Here is a 17,672-nt window from a genome sequence, read left to right as displayed (position 1 = left end):
GTTTTGTTTAAATTTTATTTTTAGATCAGGTACAGGGACAATAAAAAAAATTACAGGGCAATTACCATACTAATTATGACTGCATATAAATAATATTTATCCGGTGAATAATCAAACATTTCAAAATCTAATTTGTACTTCTTGTACAGTTCTTTTATTTGTTTTCTGATCAGCTGTGAGAAATACAATTTTGTAATATGTTCTTTGGAAACTTCCAAAGGAGACGTCTTGTGGATCCAGGATGGCTTGATTTTATCGCCTAACTGAGCATCCTTTATTACAAACATTTGGTCCCGGTACATCGTCTCAACCTTATTAATATAATTGTACTCAACGAGTGCTAAACATGTTGTATGGAATCCAATGATCATCAGCATAATTCAGTAAATCAGTATTGATTAAATACCTGTAACAATAAACTATTTTTAGTAAAGATTCTGTACATGCTACAGTAAATACATGTTGATCAGTTTAACACGTGCTGATTGCTATTGTATTTCATATGGCTTTTTCCGTTAAATTAACCCTTTTTATCTTCAAATTAAAGGTTTTTAATTTCAAATTAACCCTTTTTAATTTCCAATTAACTTTTCTTTAGATAATAAAAAACTTACAAATCATGTGAATATTAATTATAATTAAAACTAAAAGTAATGTGATGATTAAATATAAAAACATTTTTCTCTAATCAATTGGAGATTACATTTTTCGATATGTTTCATGTTCTTAAAGTTTTCGAACTGAAATCAGGGTTATTGGAAGAATTGGTGAAGTTTAAGATATTGTTGGTATAGTTAGTCAAATAAGAATCACGAGCTACAGAGAAGAGTGTATTGACAGAAGAAAATTTAGAAACACATAAATGCTGTAACTTTAATTAACATTGGTACTTAGATTTTACATTATATGCCTTTTTTTATGTTATTTAATACCTTACAAACTTCTCAAATGTTAGCTCTATTCCTGTTGGTTTAGGGTGTTTTGGGTTTAAGTAATATGACACCGGTATTAAAATGGTTATCATTTTATCCCCACTTTTCTGTACTGTACAATTTTTGCTCCATACTTGCTGTAAAAGTGATGCGTACCATGTTCCCTCCCAATGTTTACATTCTTTAACTTGTCTCGGTATGCAGAGAGTAAACAGTCAAACGGATGACAAACCATCATCAATTTTTTTGTATTTGGAAGCACCTAAAACAAAGTATATCAATTAGTGAGTTAAACTGTACAACAGGATTCCTGAAAAATAATAAAAAATAATTTTATTAATGATTCCTAGATTTCTTTTACTTGTCAGATTAAACAGTATTTAATGAAATATACAAGCTGCTCTCTTTATATGATAAAACAAAATTGATTATTACCACTATTGCCTGGTCATATACTAATTCAGGGTATATCCTCCTTGCATTGTTGATAATTGCTCTTTGCTGTTTTTTATGCCAGTTTTAGATTCTCCTCCTAATATACAAAGGTTAAACAACCATGGAGATGACCCTGCTGTAGACAGGTTACATGGAAAGATTGTCATGCCTAAAATTGTTGTAATATGTATTAATTTTGCCTTTGTAGCATTTTAGCTAGTGATCACATACATGTTATAATAAAACACTGAATACTGTGGTGCTAGTGGGTACTTAAATGACTTATTTTCAGAAGATGCATTTTGATAAAGACCTATGTAGTACTTGGTGCAAACATCTTTAATTCGTTTCAAGCATTGTCAAGAATGGCAATATCCTGAAAATACATTTCAATAAATAGTACAAACTTCTGTGTTATAGATATTAGAATTATGTTTCCCACCGCCAGCAATGAGAATCACCTAGTTCAGAGTTGTTGGCAGTTGGGGGTGAGACCTCAGTCTTGTCCGTCCTGCCAACCAAAGGAAGACTATGGCTATAGAGGTCATTTCAACCCAACACATGCAGTTTACAACACCTAGACACACTCAATTTCACTCATTCTTAAATGAATTTCAATGTTGATGGAGTACTCAATATCCTGCCATTAGGTACACACAAAAAACACACACACACACACACCAATAATTAACACAAAAGTTATTTATTATGTACAATAGAGGACCTGTTCCCTAGTGGGGGAAAAGTTTCATTTCAGTAACCATAATACAATTGCTTAGAATAATAGCACTACTTTTTAAAAATACTACCCTAATACTCTGATAACAATCTGCAATTATTACTATTGTACTTTTTATTGTTAATTGTTATATTTATTGATAATTTTGGTCTGCCTATCCTCATTGGTTTGGTCTGTCTGAGACATTTCAGCATTTTGCCAGCGACAAGTCTAAGTGATTTCTGTTTCTTCCAATTTGGTCGTCAGAGATTCGTTTCATGGTTGAGAGTTTATAATGGTTTTCTGTGAGGTGAGTCATTTAGTTAGATTTTCCTTTGGTGTCGTCCTGCAAATGCAATTAAGTCATATAATGCATTTTATTTTTGTCTAGTCAGTTGGTTTTGACTTTTCTTAGGATTTTTCTAATATTTTTTTTTCTCCTCGTAAGTTATGCTCCAAGGTCTGTCAATAGCTAGGTCATTTCAGCCCCAAATGTGTTAATTTTTAAATTGAACCATATCTCAATCACTCTTAAATACATTCTGTCCTATTTACTCGCCATTCACTCAATTAGGGTGGTGGAGTACTCAATATTCCTCTAACACTATTAACACGTACTATCTATATCTAACTAATCCAGTTGAAAGTCTATTGAGTACTCAATATTCAACATTTGTCCCATTCACACTAATAAAAACATTCATTCTCAATTTACATAAAGAAACACAAGATGAGAACAATCTATAAAGTTCTATTTCTTCTAAAAACACGATTTTCGTTCAAGTTTGAACCGAATTTATTGTTGTTAAGGTTACATTTAGAAAATAGTTCTTCTTTCCATGCGTCTATATCCACAAATAAAATAAAGAAGGACTATTTGATTGCATTCTATATAATAGTCTTCTTTTTAAACTTTTGGAAGACTTATAAATGCTATACTAATTGTCACCTTAGCAATTAGTGTATAGTTAAAGAGGTAGTGAAAGTTGGCGTGAATGTCGTGGGTATAACTTGATGAAATCGTGACCAATTGTCGGAATACACTGCTGGCTTACTTCTAGAGTTTGATAATGTTCATGTCTGGCTGTTGAAGTGTTACGAGTCAATACGATGGGCTCCGGCTTGAAATCTGTCAACTTTTTGTGCATGAAGGAGGGCTGTCAGAACAGGCAGCAAATAAACAGAGATACGGCTAGGGCCAACTTTTGTATAAATAGGGCCTACATATTGGTGACATCATTTCTGAAAAAACTGTTACTAATACAATAATTGCATTTTCGGCCTTTTACGCTTTCCCACATGCTTTGTCCAATATTTATGTTTCTTTTAACGTTTTTTTTATGTAAACAATAATACAACGTTATTATTATTAATTATTAATTAATTATTAATAATTATTATTAATTATTAACGTTACACAAAACAGTAATACAACTCCAACAAAAACAGGCGGACCTGTTTTGATTAATCGAGATTATTATATTGGGTTGTCCGGAAAATAATGCAAGTTTATGATTACAAAATAAAAACAATTAAATAAATGCTTTTAAACATGTTTTTATTAATTAAAATACCCTCCATCACTCCCAATACACTTTCTTCAACGTGATGGTAACTTCTCCGTATTCTTGAATATAATTTTGAGCCTTACCATAACAAATGCTGTAAACGCATTTTCAAGCGACTTTTGATCAATAAATTTTTTGTATTGTACAACGTTGTCAAGGTGTCTGAAAAAAGGTAGTCGGTAGGAGAGAGGTCTGGAGAATAAGGAGGATGAGGCAGAACCTCATAACGAATATCCAACAGTTTTCCATATTACATGGGGCCGAGCGTTGTCGTGGAACAGAATCGACCATTTCGTTTGACCTAAGATGGCTTCACTAATGCAACTTTCTGATTCATTGCTTCAAATCGAGAGCATACATTTCGGCATTGATTATTTCGCCAGGATTCAAGAAGCTGTAATAAATCTTCCCTAATGAAGCCCACCAAAGAGACACCAACTTTTTTAACAAGCGGGGGGCATTGGAAAGTTTGGTGCTGCATCTCCTTTATCGAGCCACCAGCCAGAGAGTCGGCTGTTATGTATGCAATTCACTTTTTACCACAAGTGGAAATTCTATCCATAAAAGGTTCGTTTCTGTTTTAACAAAGAAGTGCTACGCAAACCTAATAACAATGGTTTTTTGGAGGTCGTTTAATGTATGAGGAACACAAGTATCGAGCGTTTTCACCTTTCCGAATTGCCTTAAGCCGGGAACACACCCGATGCTACGCCATGCGACGCTACCCGATGCTACCCGACGCAAATCCAAACTCCGATTTTCCATAAGGTTGCATTACCCCCGTGCACATCTACCCGATGCTACCCGACGCAAATCCAAACTCCGATTTTCTGTAAGTTTGCATTACGCCCATGCACATCTGACGCCTCCAACAAATAATTCGCAGCAAAGCAAGCATACAAATATAACGGACCCTACAGAATCAAAAAACCCTCAAATGTGTCTTACCTGCTGCAAAATTTGGAAAATCCCTACGTTTCCCAATTATAATCAATTCAATCCTAAAAAAATTGTATATTTAAAGCCATTTGCATACTCCTCGCCTATCACTGACAGTTCTCAAGATTAAGGTCAAGTACAGCAGAGGCCAGAGTTGTTGACATATTTATTATTATTATTTTTTATTTATATATGCTTTTTATTTCTACGAATATATCAATGATTATTAGCAAAACATAGTACAGGCATGGATCACAATCCGTCTGCCGGAGGTCGTTGTTGAGAGAAAAAGAAGAAAAAATAAAATAAGAAAAAAAAGATATAAGAATTAAAGCGAGGTTATAACATTATTCGCAACATGCTAGCACACCATCATAAAGGTTAAACATAATAGTAAAACTACTTCTAATATAAAAACAGAAGGGAAAAGTCTTAATGGTAAAGAGACAAATAATCGGATATAATAAAGTAAATTATATAAAGGAAATTGAGTGAATGAATTGGAGGAGTCAGAAATTGAATTCCATAATTAGGTCTAATCTATATTTCCAGGCGTGGCGGACGAACTGCGTGAGCGCCCGTGGATCTGGCCATCCAACAGATTTAACAGAGTGCTTCTAGAGAGGGTAAAAGATCCCAAGTGCAACAACCTTATCTCGCCCAATATTATACATTCGGCTATAAAATGCAGTGTTGTTTCCATAGATTGAGAATTAATTGCAAAGGGCACATAACCTCTCCCTGCCCCTCAACCAAAGTGCAGAGTTCAAGTCAACGGCCTCGCAACGGGTTTTTAGTAACCATCTTAAGTTTGAAAGACTAAGGGAATTAAGGTTCTCTCTCTGTAGATTAAATAAGGTGTGAGGGTGAGACAAGTCTTTGAATAAAGAAAAGTTAAGCGAGGACTGAGCTCGGAGTAAGCAATCGTCCCTATGCCGTTCCTTGAATCTAGGTAGCAGATCTAAAAAAGACCTGGCCAATTAGCAAGATGGGACAGGTTACTTCAAATCTCTGAAAGAGCGTACGCCATTGAGCATACCAGGCGGTCTTATTCCTGATGACGTCTATCTCAGTAAATTTTGCCAATTTTATGCATGTTGTTGACATATTCTTCCACATCAACCATTTAATGTCAACACAGCTCCAAACAAGGATCAACAACAATCGGCCATTGACCTCTACCTTCACAGTACTCGGGAAGCGGACAAAGAAGAACCACCAGACTCACCAACCAGCCTGACTTAAGGGATGTCATATAACAAATATGAAATAAAAATTCTGTTATTCTCTTTCTACAAAAGAAAACATTCCTTATCCAATGTCCTATGTGCGTCTTTTATTCTAGTTTAAAGATTATCCAAGTTTGTAAATTTTGTAAAAAAAAAAATTGTTTAATCAAATTTAATATATAATTCCGCATTCCAAAAAATTATAAAAGTTTGTAAATTTTAGTTAATTTAGCATTTTATGTAAAATTTTATTTAATCAAATCTAATAAGCAATTTTCATTTTATTTTAACCAAATCATGTTTAAAATTTCATATTAGCCATTTTACAGATAGTAAGGAGAGAACGACCTGTCTGCCAAAATCGCTTTTGCTAACACCTTTAGTAAACGATAATCCTTACCGAAAGAACTACGACGACATCACACGTTTTTGCTGAATAAAATAATTTATTCATAACTCAACTGCAACGAGTTTGGACCTACAAAACAGCTAAAGCCTCATGTACAGAGCGATGCACAAAAGAAAAAAATAAATATGTATATATGTATATACATACAAGACAAACGATATTACCCCTATACAAATTCAGAGAATGTATTGTAAGCATTAAGACCCCTCTTTGTCAGATCCACTGGGGACTGCGAACTGTATAGACACTTTAAAATAGAATCCTTGTGTAAAGTTATAGTTTATATTGAATAAACGTTATTTTTAAAAAAATTAGTATCTTACATCGAAAANTATCCATTAAATCCACGTTTAAGAACATTTATATAACATTAATTTTTTAAAATATTATTTCAATTATCTATAGGCTAGTTACATGGACATCTGTGTGTAAACCTAAGATGAACCCTACAAAATTTGATAGCATCTTTCTTAAGGATGCGTTTTGCTAAAGGATTCAGACGTTATTGAATGGCGGAACACATTATTGTCTTTTGAGGCAGGGAAATATGGCAATAAAAGATCGAATGGTGGGACATTTATCATTCCGAACATGGCCACAAAGGAAGAAATAAAGCCTACTCTTTTAAAATCAAACGTTTCCTTCCCGGCTCAGACGACAATAACACCCCTTTAAAAAAATTTACGTTTATACAAAGACCGTATAATTTCTGTTCGACCCTCGATAGCGATCAATAGCCACTCGAGATAATTTTAAGATATCGACGCCCCCCGTCATTTCTAATGTGGGAGGGTTAACTTAAAGAATATTGTTAACACGAGTTAGTCATGTAATTTAGACATAAGATACCCAAAATGTAAGATTAGATGAGACGAAAGGCTTCAATGTCAAATAGAAAAAGCTCACAGGCTTCACAAAGCCCGATTGAAGTCAGCTTTGAAGAAGCACTTCAAAACAATTTCTCACACGGCCGATAAAATTAGATGGGAACATGTCATGTGAATAGTTATTATTTTTACATTATAATACAAATGGAATATGTTTTTGTGAAAGGCGAATTCACAACTGGAAAATGATGCCAACAGATTTTATATTCTCTCTCTCTATATAAAGAAAATAAAGACAAAATGCGCAGATGTATCAAAATAATCTGGAGAATAAAATTAAAATTAAAGATTAAAAGGGAACGTATTCCATTTAAGAAACTCAGGTTTTGCTTTCTTTCAAACTCGCCTATCACTGATTGTTTTATATAAAATAAAAAAAATTTCTTCACAAATTTTTTAAATTTTCTTCATCGAACTCGTAAATGTAGTTTTGACAAAATGCACGTGTTCTAGCGTCAAATTGTGGAAAGACAGAGACAGACAAATAGAGAAATACTTGATCTAGATTAAAAATAAAAAGGAAAGTAAAATATAAATAACCAGTAATTGTATTTTGTTCATTGAAATAGCCCAGAAACTTAAGAAACAAGTAGCATTACACTATTTGGATGCAAGCTTTCTTTAAGTTTGAATAAAAAAGTCATAACTACATTTTATTGCTAAAAAACTTAAATCCAAAGTTAAAATATGATTGTCCGACTAAAGAAAGTTAAAATGAACGTTTTCAAATTCCTCAGCAGGCTGTGTAAAATGTATCTATTAGGCACTTCAAAATGGAGGTGTTCGACATTCTTGTTAAAAATTAGTTGTGAGAATCCACGAGAGGTGGGAAGGTAATGTGCTAGGAAGGGAGAAAGTAAACAAAAGTTAATATAAGCCAAGCTCCAAGGGCCACATGTGCTCCAAACGTAAATATGTGCATGTTTAGTTAACGAGGCGTCTGCATCAGCTAGTCCTTTACTCAAGCCCTGTGATTCACCTTAACAAACCGAATCTGAACATTTGGTATTTGATTTGAAGTGATCATATTGCTATAGAATATCATAAAAATAAGTAAAACATTATCAATATCAAACTGTTTACAAAACCACTTAATACACATTAATGCAATAAAAAGACACGAATAAAATAAATATATTTCTTAACGTAAAAATTATTTTTAAAAAATCTGTTAAAAAGAATGTGAGTTTTTGGTAAGCCGTGATTTAATAGTTTAAGTTTAATTTTTAACAATGATATTATTTGAATTAAGATAGATTGCCCATTGCTGTTCATAATTTACTGATGTTTTAGGTTTAGTTTATTTATATATAAAAAACAGATATTACTTCCCAAGTTGGCTCAATGTCAAAGGCTAAGTACGATTATGCGATGAGAGACACTTGCAATTTTAAAATGTTTGCCTACGAAGTCTAATTTATTTTCTGCCTTTACATCAATAGCATAATACTTATATGGAATAGCATACAGTAATTTTCTAAAGAATCGACAAACCTATGTGATACCTTTCACTGACTTCATGACATCTCTTATGTTTGTATGTTATGCAACACGCAACATGCAACATTATAAAATTTTGTTTTCTGCAGTTTAGTTACTTCGTCGACCGTATGTACATTCACCATTTTATCCCAAGTTCTCTAGGCTGGGCCGTTTCTTGAAACGCCGACACGTGTTAAGAGTCCGTTCAACTTAGCGTCGGTACTATCTTCGTTTAACACCCGCATGTAGTAGGCACGGACGCAAGCCCGTGTTTTGTTAAAGCTCAGACACGGTTTTTTCATTTTGATACAATTAGGCTAGGAAGAGGTGGATTTTTTAAAGAAAATTCTGCGAAGATAAATTCCTAATTGTATGAGCGATAATACATAATAACCAATTATCATGAAAGGTTTTCTTCTTTCTGTTGTAATTTAATTATCTGAATTTCAACGCTATAACCTTAAATTGCAAGCTTTTAATTTCTTTATATTATTGCTCTTGTTAAACTTGTTTATATTTGTAATTTCAGCTTTCATAAAGGGATGCGTGTATGTATTAAACTTAATGATTCTTTAAAAAATGTCAATTTTCTACTAAACCACAGTTTCTCGAGAATACTGATTACTTATCCACAGAAATCAACAAATTGGTGAAATTTATTCCTTATCAGGTTAGTGATTGGTGTTGAAAAGCTTTCTGTTTACAAATTACATTTTGGATTGCAAGCAATACGAAATTAACCTAAATAGTACGCTCTATGTAAGGACATAATCTTAATAATGTACAAGTCTGAAGCAAAAACACACCTGTCAGTGTTAAAAATGCCAACTTGACCAATACTAGCCTATAGCTTATTCTAATTTATTTATTAAGCTTGCCCTAAAAAATATAAGCAGAGTCGCAATTCCTCTTTCTCTCAAAGCAAGACTTTGTATTTTCTAAATATAATTTACACTTTCGTTGAGAGGCCATTGTTATATTGAAATCAAAAGTATTTATGCTGAATTTTTTATTATATTGAATAACGTTACTAAACCTATTATGTTGAATGCTGACGTTATTTTTGCATTAAATAGATGTTTTTAAGGATAAATGCTATTCTATTTATTTTATAAAAACCAACAAAACAGATCTGCTTTATTAACTAGTTTGCACTTATATAAATGTATATTAAAAACGAAAAAGAAATTTTACATTCATTTTACTCGTGTTCATTTAAGTAATGGAAAATTATCAGATTGCAATGCTAGGGGATGCAGTTGTTCTTCCTAGTATGGCAATCCGTTCATTCCCTCCAAAGAAACCTATTTGTTTCTACGTATAATCTTAAAAATTAATTCCTTGTTTATATATTATTGAGGGCACATCATTGTAGTAGGTTAAACACGTATGTTGAAAATAAAGTTTTTAAAAATAAATCAAGAAGTGAAGTTAATTTATTTCTATGATTATTTGAAGGTCGTGAGATGCGGTCTTGTGTGATTTAGGTTTAGAAAACATTTTCTTTATTGTGCCAACGTTTCGATCTTTATTTAGATTATTTTCAGTTCTCAAAGTGTGTGTTTTCTGTGCAGATGTGTCACGGTTGTGTCGTCTTGCGAGTGTTTTAATGTCTATGTTATACGCATATTCGTACATCTATATGTATATATATCGTATATTTATATATAACAGATGTAGAAGTAATGTTCGGGGTGCGTAGTGCACTGCGCTCTTTGAGAATGATTTATCCACCGTTCTATAGTTATATCGTACCGGTGAGTCTTAGTTCATCAAGAAATTTGATCAGTAGGCCCGGAATCAGTGGGTGAATTTCAACTGCTACATTGTACCCATCCTAAAACGATTCCTCCTGCGGGCAAATGTGGCGACACAGTGTGTTGGTGTCTCCTCTGTTCTTTACAGAGTCTGTCCTGTTGTGTTGTACTTATCTTCTTCAGAAGTTCATTCAGTCTGCACATTGGAAGTTTTCAGTCTGTCAGGGCTCGAACCTTTTTATTGGTTCCTTTGATTTATTCTGTTGTTTTTCCTTCCAAAGTTAGCTAGAAGTATTCTAAAGCAAACATTCATTAATATTATTTTCGAACGCCTAAGGAATGCATCTCTCCGCCCATTTTTTCAAGAAACCCATACTTGTACACCGACAGTAGTAAAGAAAACTGGAAATATCTAAAGGTTAATTCAAATAACAGCGATTTATCGTTGTACCAATGGACGTAATCTAATCCTCCAAACTCGGTTCTTAATTTTTCTTTATTATTTTGTTGTTTTAATAATGAAATAGATTTATTTTTTTGAGTGTATATGTTTTAACATCAAACAACTTTAGCATACTCCGTGTAAATTTTGTTTATTACTGATTACATTTTGATTCATTGATATAAAATATAGATGCCAAAATTTGTCAAATCATTCAATCATTTTCGTCATCCGGTTTTCCATGTTTGTCCGATTATTATTGGGTAGTTAAAAAAGAATCAATTAGTAGAGCGGCCGTCAATTTCAGCTAAAAAAATGCATCCAACCAATTTGACCCTTGAGTTTATTTAAATAAGGGTTCGAGCGACACGTGTGCCGCTGTCTCTAAAAGGCCTCTCAGGGGGATTATGTGCTCCCATTAGTTAACACTAACTAGGATTAATATTCCATACAGGAGAGAAAAAAAAGCCTAAAAGAGGATGAAAAATAACCGAAGGGGATAAAAAGGAATTCAAATTTTTCTTGGTTTCTTGATAGTACGATAATATTTAATGAAACCATTAAATTTTCATAAATTATTTTTATTTCGTACTGTAGAAATTCACCCGTGTGTTCTGAGATGATTCAATTAGTCAAGTTTGGAGAAAGAGTTTCATGTTTTCCGTCTTGTACAAACGCGTGAAATATTTATTGACTTTAGACAAGTAATTATTCTTTAGTAATTATTTTACAGAAATGATTAACTAAATAAAATAACACACTTAATTTTTTATTAGTTTTTATTGACAGAAAAGTAAACTATTCAATTTCGACTTTGCTGGCACAAACAAAAATATATTGTTGACTTTTTCAACACCATTTGCATAGAGTACACCATCTAATTTATTAATTATTTCCGTATTATTTAAAAAATACTTAGTGATGTATAAAGTTTTAAGCAATGTGGAAAGGGCAAAATGATAAGAAACGTGTAAAATTATCCTCTTCATTAGTATCTTTTTTCCATTGTACTACATCTATTTATAAACACTACATTCATACAGATAAATACATTCATACACATAAATACNTTTTTATCTGCGGAGGGATGCCGTCAGCAATTCCGTTCACCGCCACTAAGAAAAGCGCAACGCTCATCACCGAACCCTGGGGGATGCCGTTCTCTTGAACGTGATCCCCAGAGAGCACGGTACCCAGCCTGACTCGGAACCTGCGGTTCTCCAAGAAACCCCGGAGAAACCTCGGCAACTGACCTCTTAGACCAAAATCGTGACACTTCCGTAGTATCGCGTATCTCCACGTCGTATCATACGCCTTCTCAAGGTCGAAGAACACAGCCAGAGCGTGTTCTCTGTTTAGGAACGTGTCCTGAAGGTCGCCCTCGAGAAGACATGCATGATCTACCGCAGAGCGATGTCTACCGAATCCCGCCTGATACTGGCTGTAAAATCCCTTCGTCTCAAGGTACCAGGTCAACCGACCATTTACAATGGACTCCAGGATCTTACTCAGGCAGGTTGTCAACGAAATCGGTCTGTAGCTCGAAGCCAAGCTTGGTTCCCTACCCTCTTTAAGGATAGGTATGATGAGCGCCTCTCGCCAACGATCGGGGTACGAGCCTGATTCCCATATGTTGTTGAAAAGGTCCAACAAGCGACGCTTCACACCCTGGGGAAGGTGGTGAAGCATCTCATATGGGATACCGTCACACCCGGGGCTTGAATTCCGGGTGCGCCCCAACGCAGACTCGAACTCTCCCATCATCAGGGGCACATTGTACGCTTCACTTGTTCCGCCGTCGAAGTCGATTGTCATGCGTTCCGCCTCGGTCTTTCTTTGCCGAAAGCTATCGGAGTAGGCTTCGGAGCTGGATACCGCGGCAAAATTCTGCTCTAGTTTTTCGGCCACCTCCGAAGCTTCTGTCACGCTCCCATGATCCGTGCTTAAGATAGGGACCGACGGAGGTTTAGATCGGCCAGAGAGGGCTCTGACCCTGTCCCAGACTTTCCTGGCGGATGTATGGTGCGTCATTTCTGACACATATTTCGCCAGGCTTTCTTTTTTGGCCTGGGACAAGATACGCCTCTCCCTAGCCCTTTGTACTTTAAAATTATCAAGGTTTTCCTCCGTCGGATGTCTTCTGAAGCGTCGGAAAGCTCGCTTCTTCTCCGCGCGTGCGCGGCCACAGGCGGCACTCCACCAGGAACCCGAGGTCTACAAATAGACCCACCGGTCCTGGGGATAGATCCGCCTGCGGCGCGATTGATCTCCCTCTCAAAAAGGAGGAGATCGTTGTCGACATTCCCTGTTAGGTCGGGTGCCGACACCGACGCGGAGAAAAGCTCCCAATCCGCACGCTTCAGGCTCCACTTCATGGGCGCATGATACATTCCTCTCGAGAGGGAACTCCTCAACACTATGGGGAAGTGGTCACTCAGATGAGGATCCTCTAACGGAGCCCATTCTATCCGGTTGGTTAGGGAAGGTGAGGCTAATGACAGGTCTATCGCACTATGGTTGCCTGTTCTGAAATCAATGTGTGTAGCAGCTCCGGTGTTTAGGAGGACCAGATTGGACTCTCCGATTAGGTCCCCCATCTCTCTGCCCCTCGCGTCGGTGCGCAACGACCCCCACCATGTGTTGTGCGAGTTAAAATCGCCCAACACCAACGTTGGCGGGGGAAGTTGCTCGACCAGGGCAGAGACCCCACTTCTGTGCCACGGTCCACCTGGAGGTAGGTAGATGGAGCACAGAGTGAGATTCATAGGCGCTGCGATTCTCACGGCGACCGTCTGGATGTCAGTGTTTAGCCTCACCTCTTGAACCGATATGTTTTCTCTTATTAGGATGGCTACCCCTCAATGTGCCCTACCTCCCGGATCTGGTTGCACCTCTTTAGAGAAGGTGTTGAATTCCCTCAGTTCGAGGCGCCCCCCCGGGCGGATACGGGTTTCCTGGAGGACGATAGCCATCGGTATGTATTCCCTAACCAGTAACTGTAGCATGTGTCTTTTATTGCTTATACATCTACAATTCCATTGTAGAATGGACTCCATTATTCGCTATCTTTTGATTTTTGTTTTCGCAAATTTGGTCTGGGTCGGCCTTTCTGCCACCCCTTTTTCCTTCGGACGGGGCCATCAGTGGCAGTTGAAGAGGTTTCGGACCCAGACGTTGCTTCTAGATCCGTGACCCAGTTAAGGCGTGAGGAACCGCCCGATGGTGTGGCTGCCGCCACGGGTGGCGGCAGTTTCGGTGGGGGCATGGTCGTCCCCGGTTTGTTCGGCCCCTTTTTATTGTTCGCCATTGGGTCCCTCACCGGGGACGTTTGGGAAGAGGATGTCACCATCCTCTTCTGGGGTTGGATGGCATCGGCCACCCTTTGTTTTGCATAGAAGTGGGGGCTTCGACGGCTTCTCCTTTTAGGGGAGGGGCCGCCGGGTTTTTTTCTGGGGCCTTTGCACCCCGAGTGGGGACGCTGCCGTCTGGGCATACGTCCCCACAGTGCGCTTGCTTTCGATTACTGCCCTAGCCTCTCGAAAGCTCATTCTGTTCATTACTTTCATTTTCTGAATCTCTCGTTCCTTCGAGAGGATAGGACAGCTTGCCGATCTGCTCATGTGGCAGCCGCTGCAGTTCACGCATGTGGGAGGGTCAGCGCACCCGGATTCTTTTGTATGCGCCTCTCTGCCGCACTCACAGAACTCTTGCGGCGACTTGCACCGCAGGGATATATGCCCAAATCGTTGGCATCTGTAGCATCTCTGAGGGCTCGGGATGTATGGTCGGACCTTTAATTTGTAAAAGGCCGCCCTTATTTCCTCTGGGCATATTGGTGTGTCAAAAGTGAGGATTAGGCTCGCAGATGGGACAATTTGTCCGTTCCTGCGTGTATTCATCCTTCTCACCTCCAACACACCCTGGTCTTCAAGGCCTTCTTTTATGACGTCAATACTACTATTCATGAGGTCTCGGCATATTACTACCCCTCTGGAGGTGAGTACACTTTTGGTGAGGGGTAACTTCGACCTCAAGTCCTGCAAGCGTCTTTAGTTGTTTTAGCATTTCTTCCTTTTATCTGTCTGTTACACCAATACATATCTTTCCCTCTCTACTCTTCGTGATGGTACTTGTGACTCCCAAGATTTCTTTTATGTTCTTGTACAGACGGAAGGGGCACGTGGATTTGAAATCGCCCTCTTTCCTTGTCACATTGTAGTAGCGCGTTTCGTATGTCTCGGAGACCCGGAGAGAATCCCCATGGTTCCGAGACCAAACGATGCGATACCTGCCGATTGTTTGTTCGTTTTTTCCTTCTTTCTGTTTTTAATTTCTTGTTCTTCTTCTTGCTTTCTTTTCTTCTGTGCCGGAGACACAGGGGACACAGGCGCAGGTTTCTCTCCCACCGTTACGCCTTTTGGCGAGTTTGGGGGGTATCTTTTTCTTTTCCCATGTATGGGGATGAATCCGTCATTCTCCATCTCACAGGGAGGAGAGGGTGGTTGTAACGGGATTGATGAGGGTGGTGGGGTGGAGCATTGAGGGGGTGGAGTACGGGATGTTGGGGGGCCTTCCGGATTTGCACAAAGCAAATCCAGTTGAGGGCTTGGGGAAAGTGTTGGGGTAGTTGGGGTTATTGGGTTAAGGGGGAGTGTGGTTGGGCTGGTTGGACCCGGGCTAGGCGGAGTGGGCACTTTTACTCCTTGATTTTCTTTTTCCATTTTCATTTTTCATTTGTATGTGTGTGGTCTGTAGAATTTGTTTGTACATTGTGAGTGCAATTCTCAACCTTTGGGGACGATCACCCGGCCCACCCAGGTGCTTCTCCGATCGTCCTCCATCCCGCGTGGCCTCAGGAGGGCCCGCCGCTATGCCCAGCACGGTAACCATCCAGTCGCCAGCTGGTAGTACTAGGCACCGCAACATTATACACGAGGTGATAGGACAGCCTCCCCGGTGGCTATTCCGGGGTTCGGGTCCCTGTACTACCTCGCTGCCCGGGAGTGCCGTAACCGTTTTCCTCCGGTACCCTCGCAGGAGGAGGGTTCACGGACACCCGACGAGACCTGGGGATCCCCTCTCCAGTTGAGAATTGTGTGTTGTATGTGTGGTGTTTTGTGCACGGTGGTATGCGTTTGTTATGTTCGGGTTCCGAGGCCCTTGGTCGCGTGCATCGACCTGTGTATTGGTGGTGGTGTGCTGACGGGGAGCCTGGACATTCCATCAATCATCAGTGGTGTACCAAGTTCCCCGCCTCGCCACCACATAGTGTGAGGTGTGGCGGAGTTGTGTCCGTACTGGGGTGCCTTATCCAGTACGTGAGGATTTGAGTTCTCCCCAAGAACCTTCCTAGGGGCGGTAGCCCTAGGGTGTGTATAGTGTTTGTGTGCTTATGTCAGTATGTGTGTTTGTGTGTTTTGTATGTGGACGCAGTTTACCCTCGTGCCCGGGAGGCTACTACAGGTATTACATTTATAAGAGTATATTAGCAAATGTTTTACCTGGCAAGTGAACTTATTGAACGAATTTTATTCACGCATATATTATATTTTAAAAATGCTGAGTGAATCCAAGATATAGTAAAGGTTGAATGAAAAGTTTAATATCAATTGAGTATATTTTCTCAGTAAATATTTATTCATAATTTTAACTAAATTATGGCAATTATAAGTCTGCTTAATAACATCAGGTTTCTATTCTTTTCAGACACTATGCCTATCATGTACAATAACCCTCTAAGTTCCGTCGCCCAGTTAAATGGTCATGAGTCATCACAGAAATTTACTAATTTTTTAACACATATAACTGTGCAGGTGGAAGTCATCGAATGTACTGTACTATATGCTGCATTTGCCTTTAATCAGTTTTGTAGGGATAAAAATAACGCTAGTTTGTATCATGTTTTCTTTCTTCAATCATTTTAACACTATCGCATCATTTTTCTAAATATTTTCAATTTGTAGCGTGTAATGGCTGTTCCTATTTTAACAATAGTGTATGTTGCGTGAACGTTGAACAATAGTTCTTTGCTCTAGCATATCAAAATATTGATATCTCCAAACTTTCACTACGTACAAGTGTACTCGGACTTTTTTTTTTTTTTTTTGGTTTGGGGAGTCCCCATTACCCATGACCCTAGTATTGGTGGAATAATGATACTAGCAGCGCAAAACCGGAACTCGGAATAGAGGCGGAGCGCACCGCCCCGGCACCACGAACGACGCCGAAAGGAGTGGGTGTACTCGGACTTACAAGAACCCAATAATTTAAGATACTGGCATTGGCTATTCAACCCCTTTCTAGAACGTTGAAACTATATATAATAAAAACAATTACTTGTCTGTACCGTATGTGTTTTCATAAAGTCCTTTTATTTTTACGCTGTCCGTTTTATTTTAAAGTCAAGTATCTATATATCCAAAGGTCATTTTTCACATAGAATTGGCTGATGCTATTGGAATTTTAATAAGCAGCCGAGTTAAGTCGACTGCTCAATTTTTTTTCCAAATTTAAAGTCTTATTTTTTCACACATTTTGAAAGTTCTTTCCATTATTAAAAATATCATGGATTCGTACTGGAGAAATTGAAATTGTCTTCAGAACTCGATAATTTGAATTTATCGTGTTAGTAACTAATTGTTGTTCTTTAACATATTATATTGTATTATAATAATCTATAATATATATCTATAATAATTACATTTTATAATATTCCGTAAACGTAAATAATAATAAAAAATAATAAACGTAAATTTACCCCTCCTCATCTGTTGTAACTTAAAATCAAAACAAAACACAAAACGTACTTTCATGGAAGACTGAAGATTACAATTGACAACATGACTATGATATTCAATTGCTCTTTCGTTTGACG

At 37.7% G+C, this 17,672-nt stretch overlaps 1 protein-coding gene and 1 long non-coding RNA gene across 2 annotated transcripts; both read right to left on the bottom strand.

Moving 5' to 3' along the window:
- Positions 1–50: 50 nt before the first annotated feature.
- LOC106672531 lies at positions 51–3,275 on the bottom strand. Its single transcript, XR_001341275.2, has 5 exons — positions 3,141–3,275; positions 1,599–1,743; positions 1,368–1,536; positions 1,089–1,194; positions 51–406 (listed from the first exon to the last, which is right to left on the bottom strand). It is a non-coding gene; the product is annotated as an uncharacterized LOC106672531 (long non-coding RNA).
- A 10,945-nt stretch (positions 3,276–14,220) lies between these two features.
- Positions 14,221–14,763, bottom strand: LOC106672522. The gene has a single exon (XM_014404042.1). The coding sequence runs from the start codon at positions 14,761–14,763 to the stop codon at positions 14,221–14,223; it is 543 nt and encodes a 180-aa protein (XP_014259528.1).
- Between the last annotated feature and the right edge of the window lie 2,909 nt (positions 14,764–17,672).

This window comes from Cimex lectularius, unplaced genomic scaffold (assembly GCF_000648675.2).
Source record: "Cimex lectularius strain Harlan isolate CLEC.00 unplaced genomic scaffold, Clec_2.1 scaffold130, whole genome shotgun sequence".
Taxonomy (NCBI): domain Eukaryota; kingdom Metazoa; phylum Arthropoda; class Insecta; order Hemiptera; family Cimicidae; genus Cimex; species Cimex lectularius.
The sequence above is the reverse complement of the archived record's forward strand: the minus strand, read 5'-3'. Positions and strand labels throughout refer to the sequence as shown.

What these genes read in the sequence shown, in the direction of transcription:
- LOC106672522 (XM_014404042.1), bottom strand. Translation starts at nt 14,763, where the DNA reads ATGAATAGTAGTATTGACGTCATAAAAGAAGGCCTTGAAGACCAGGGT.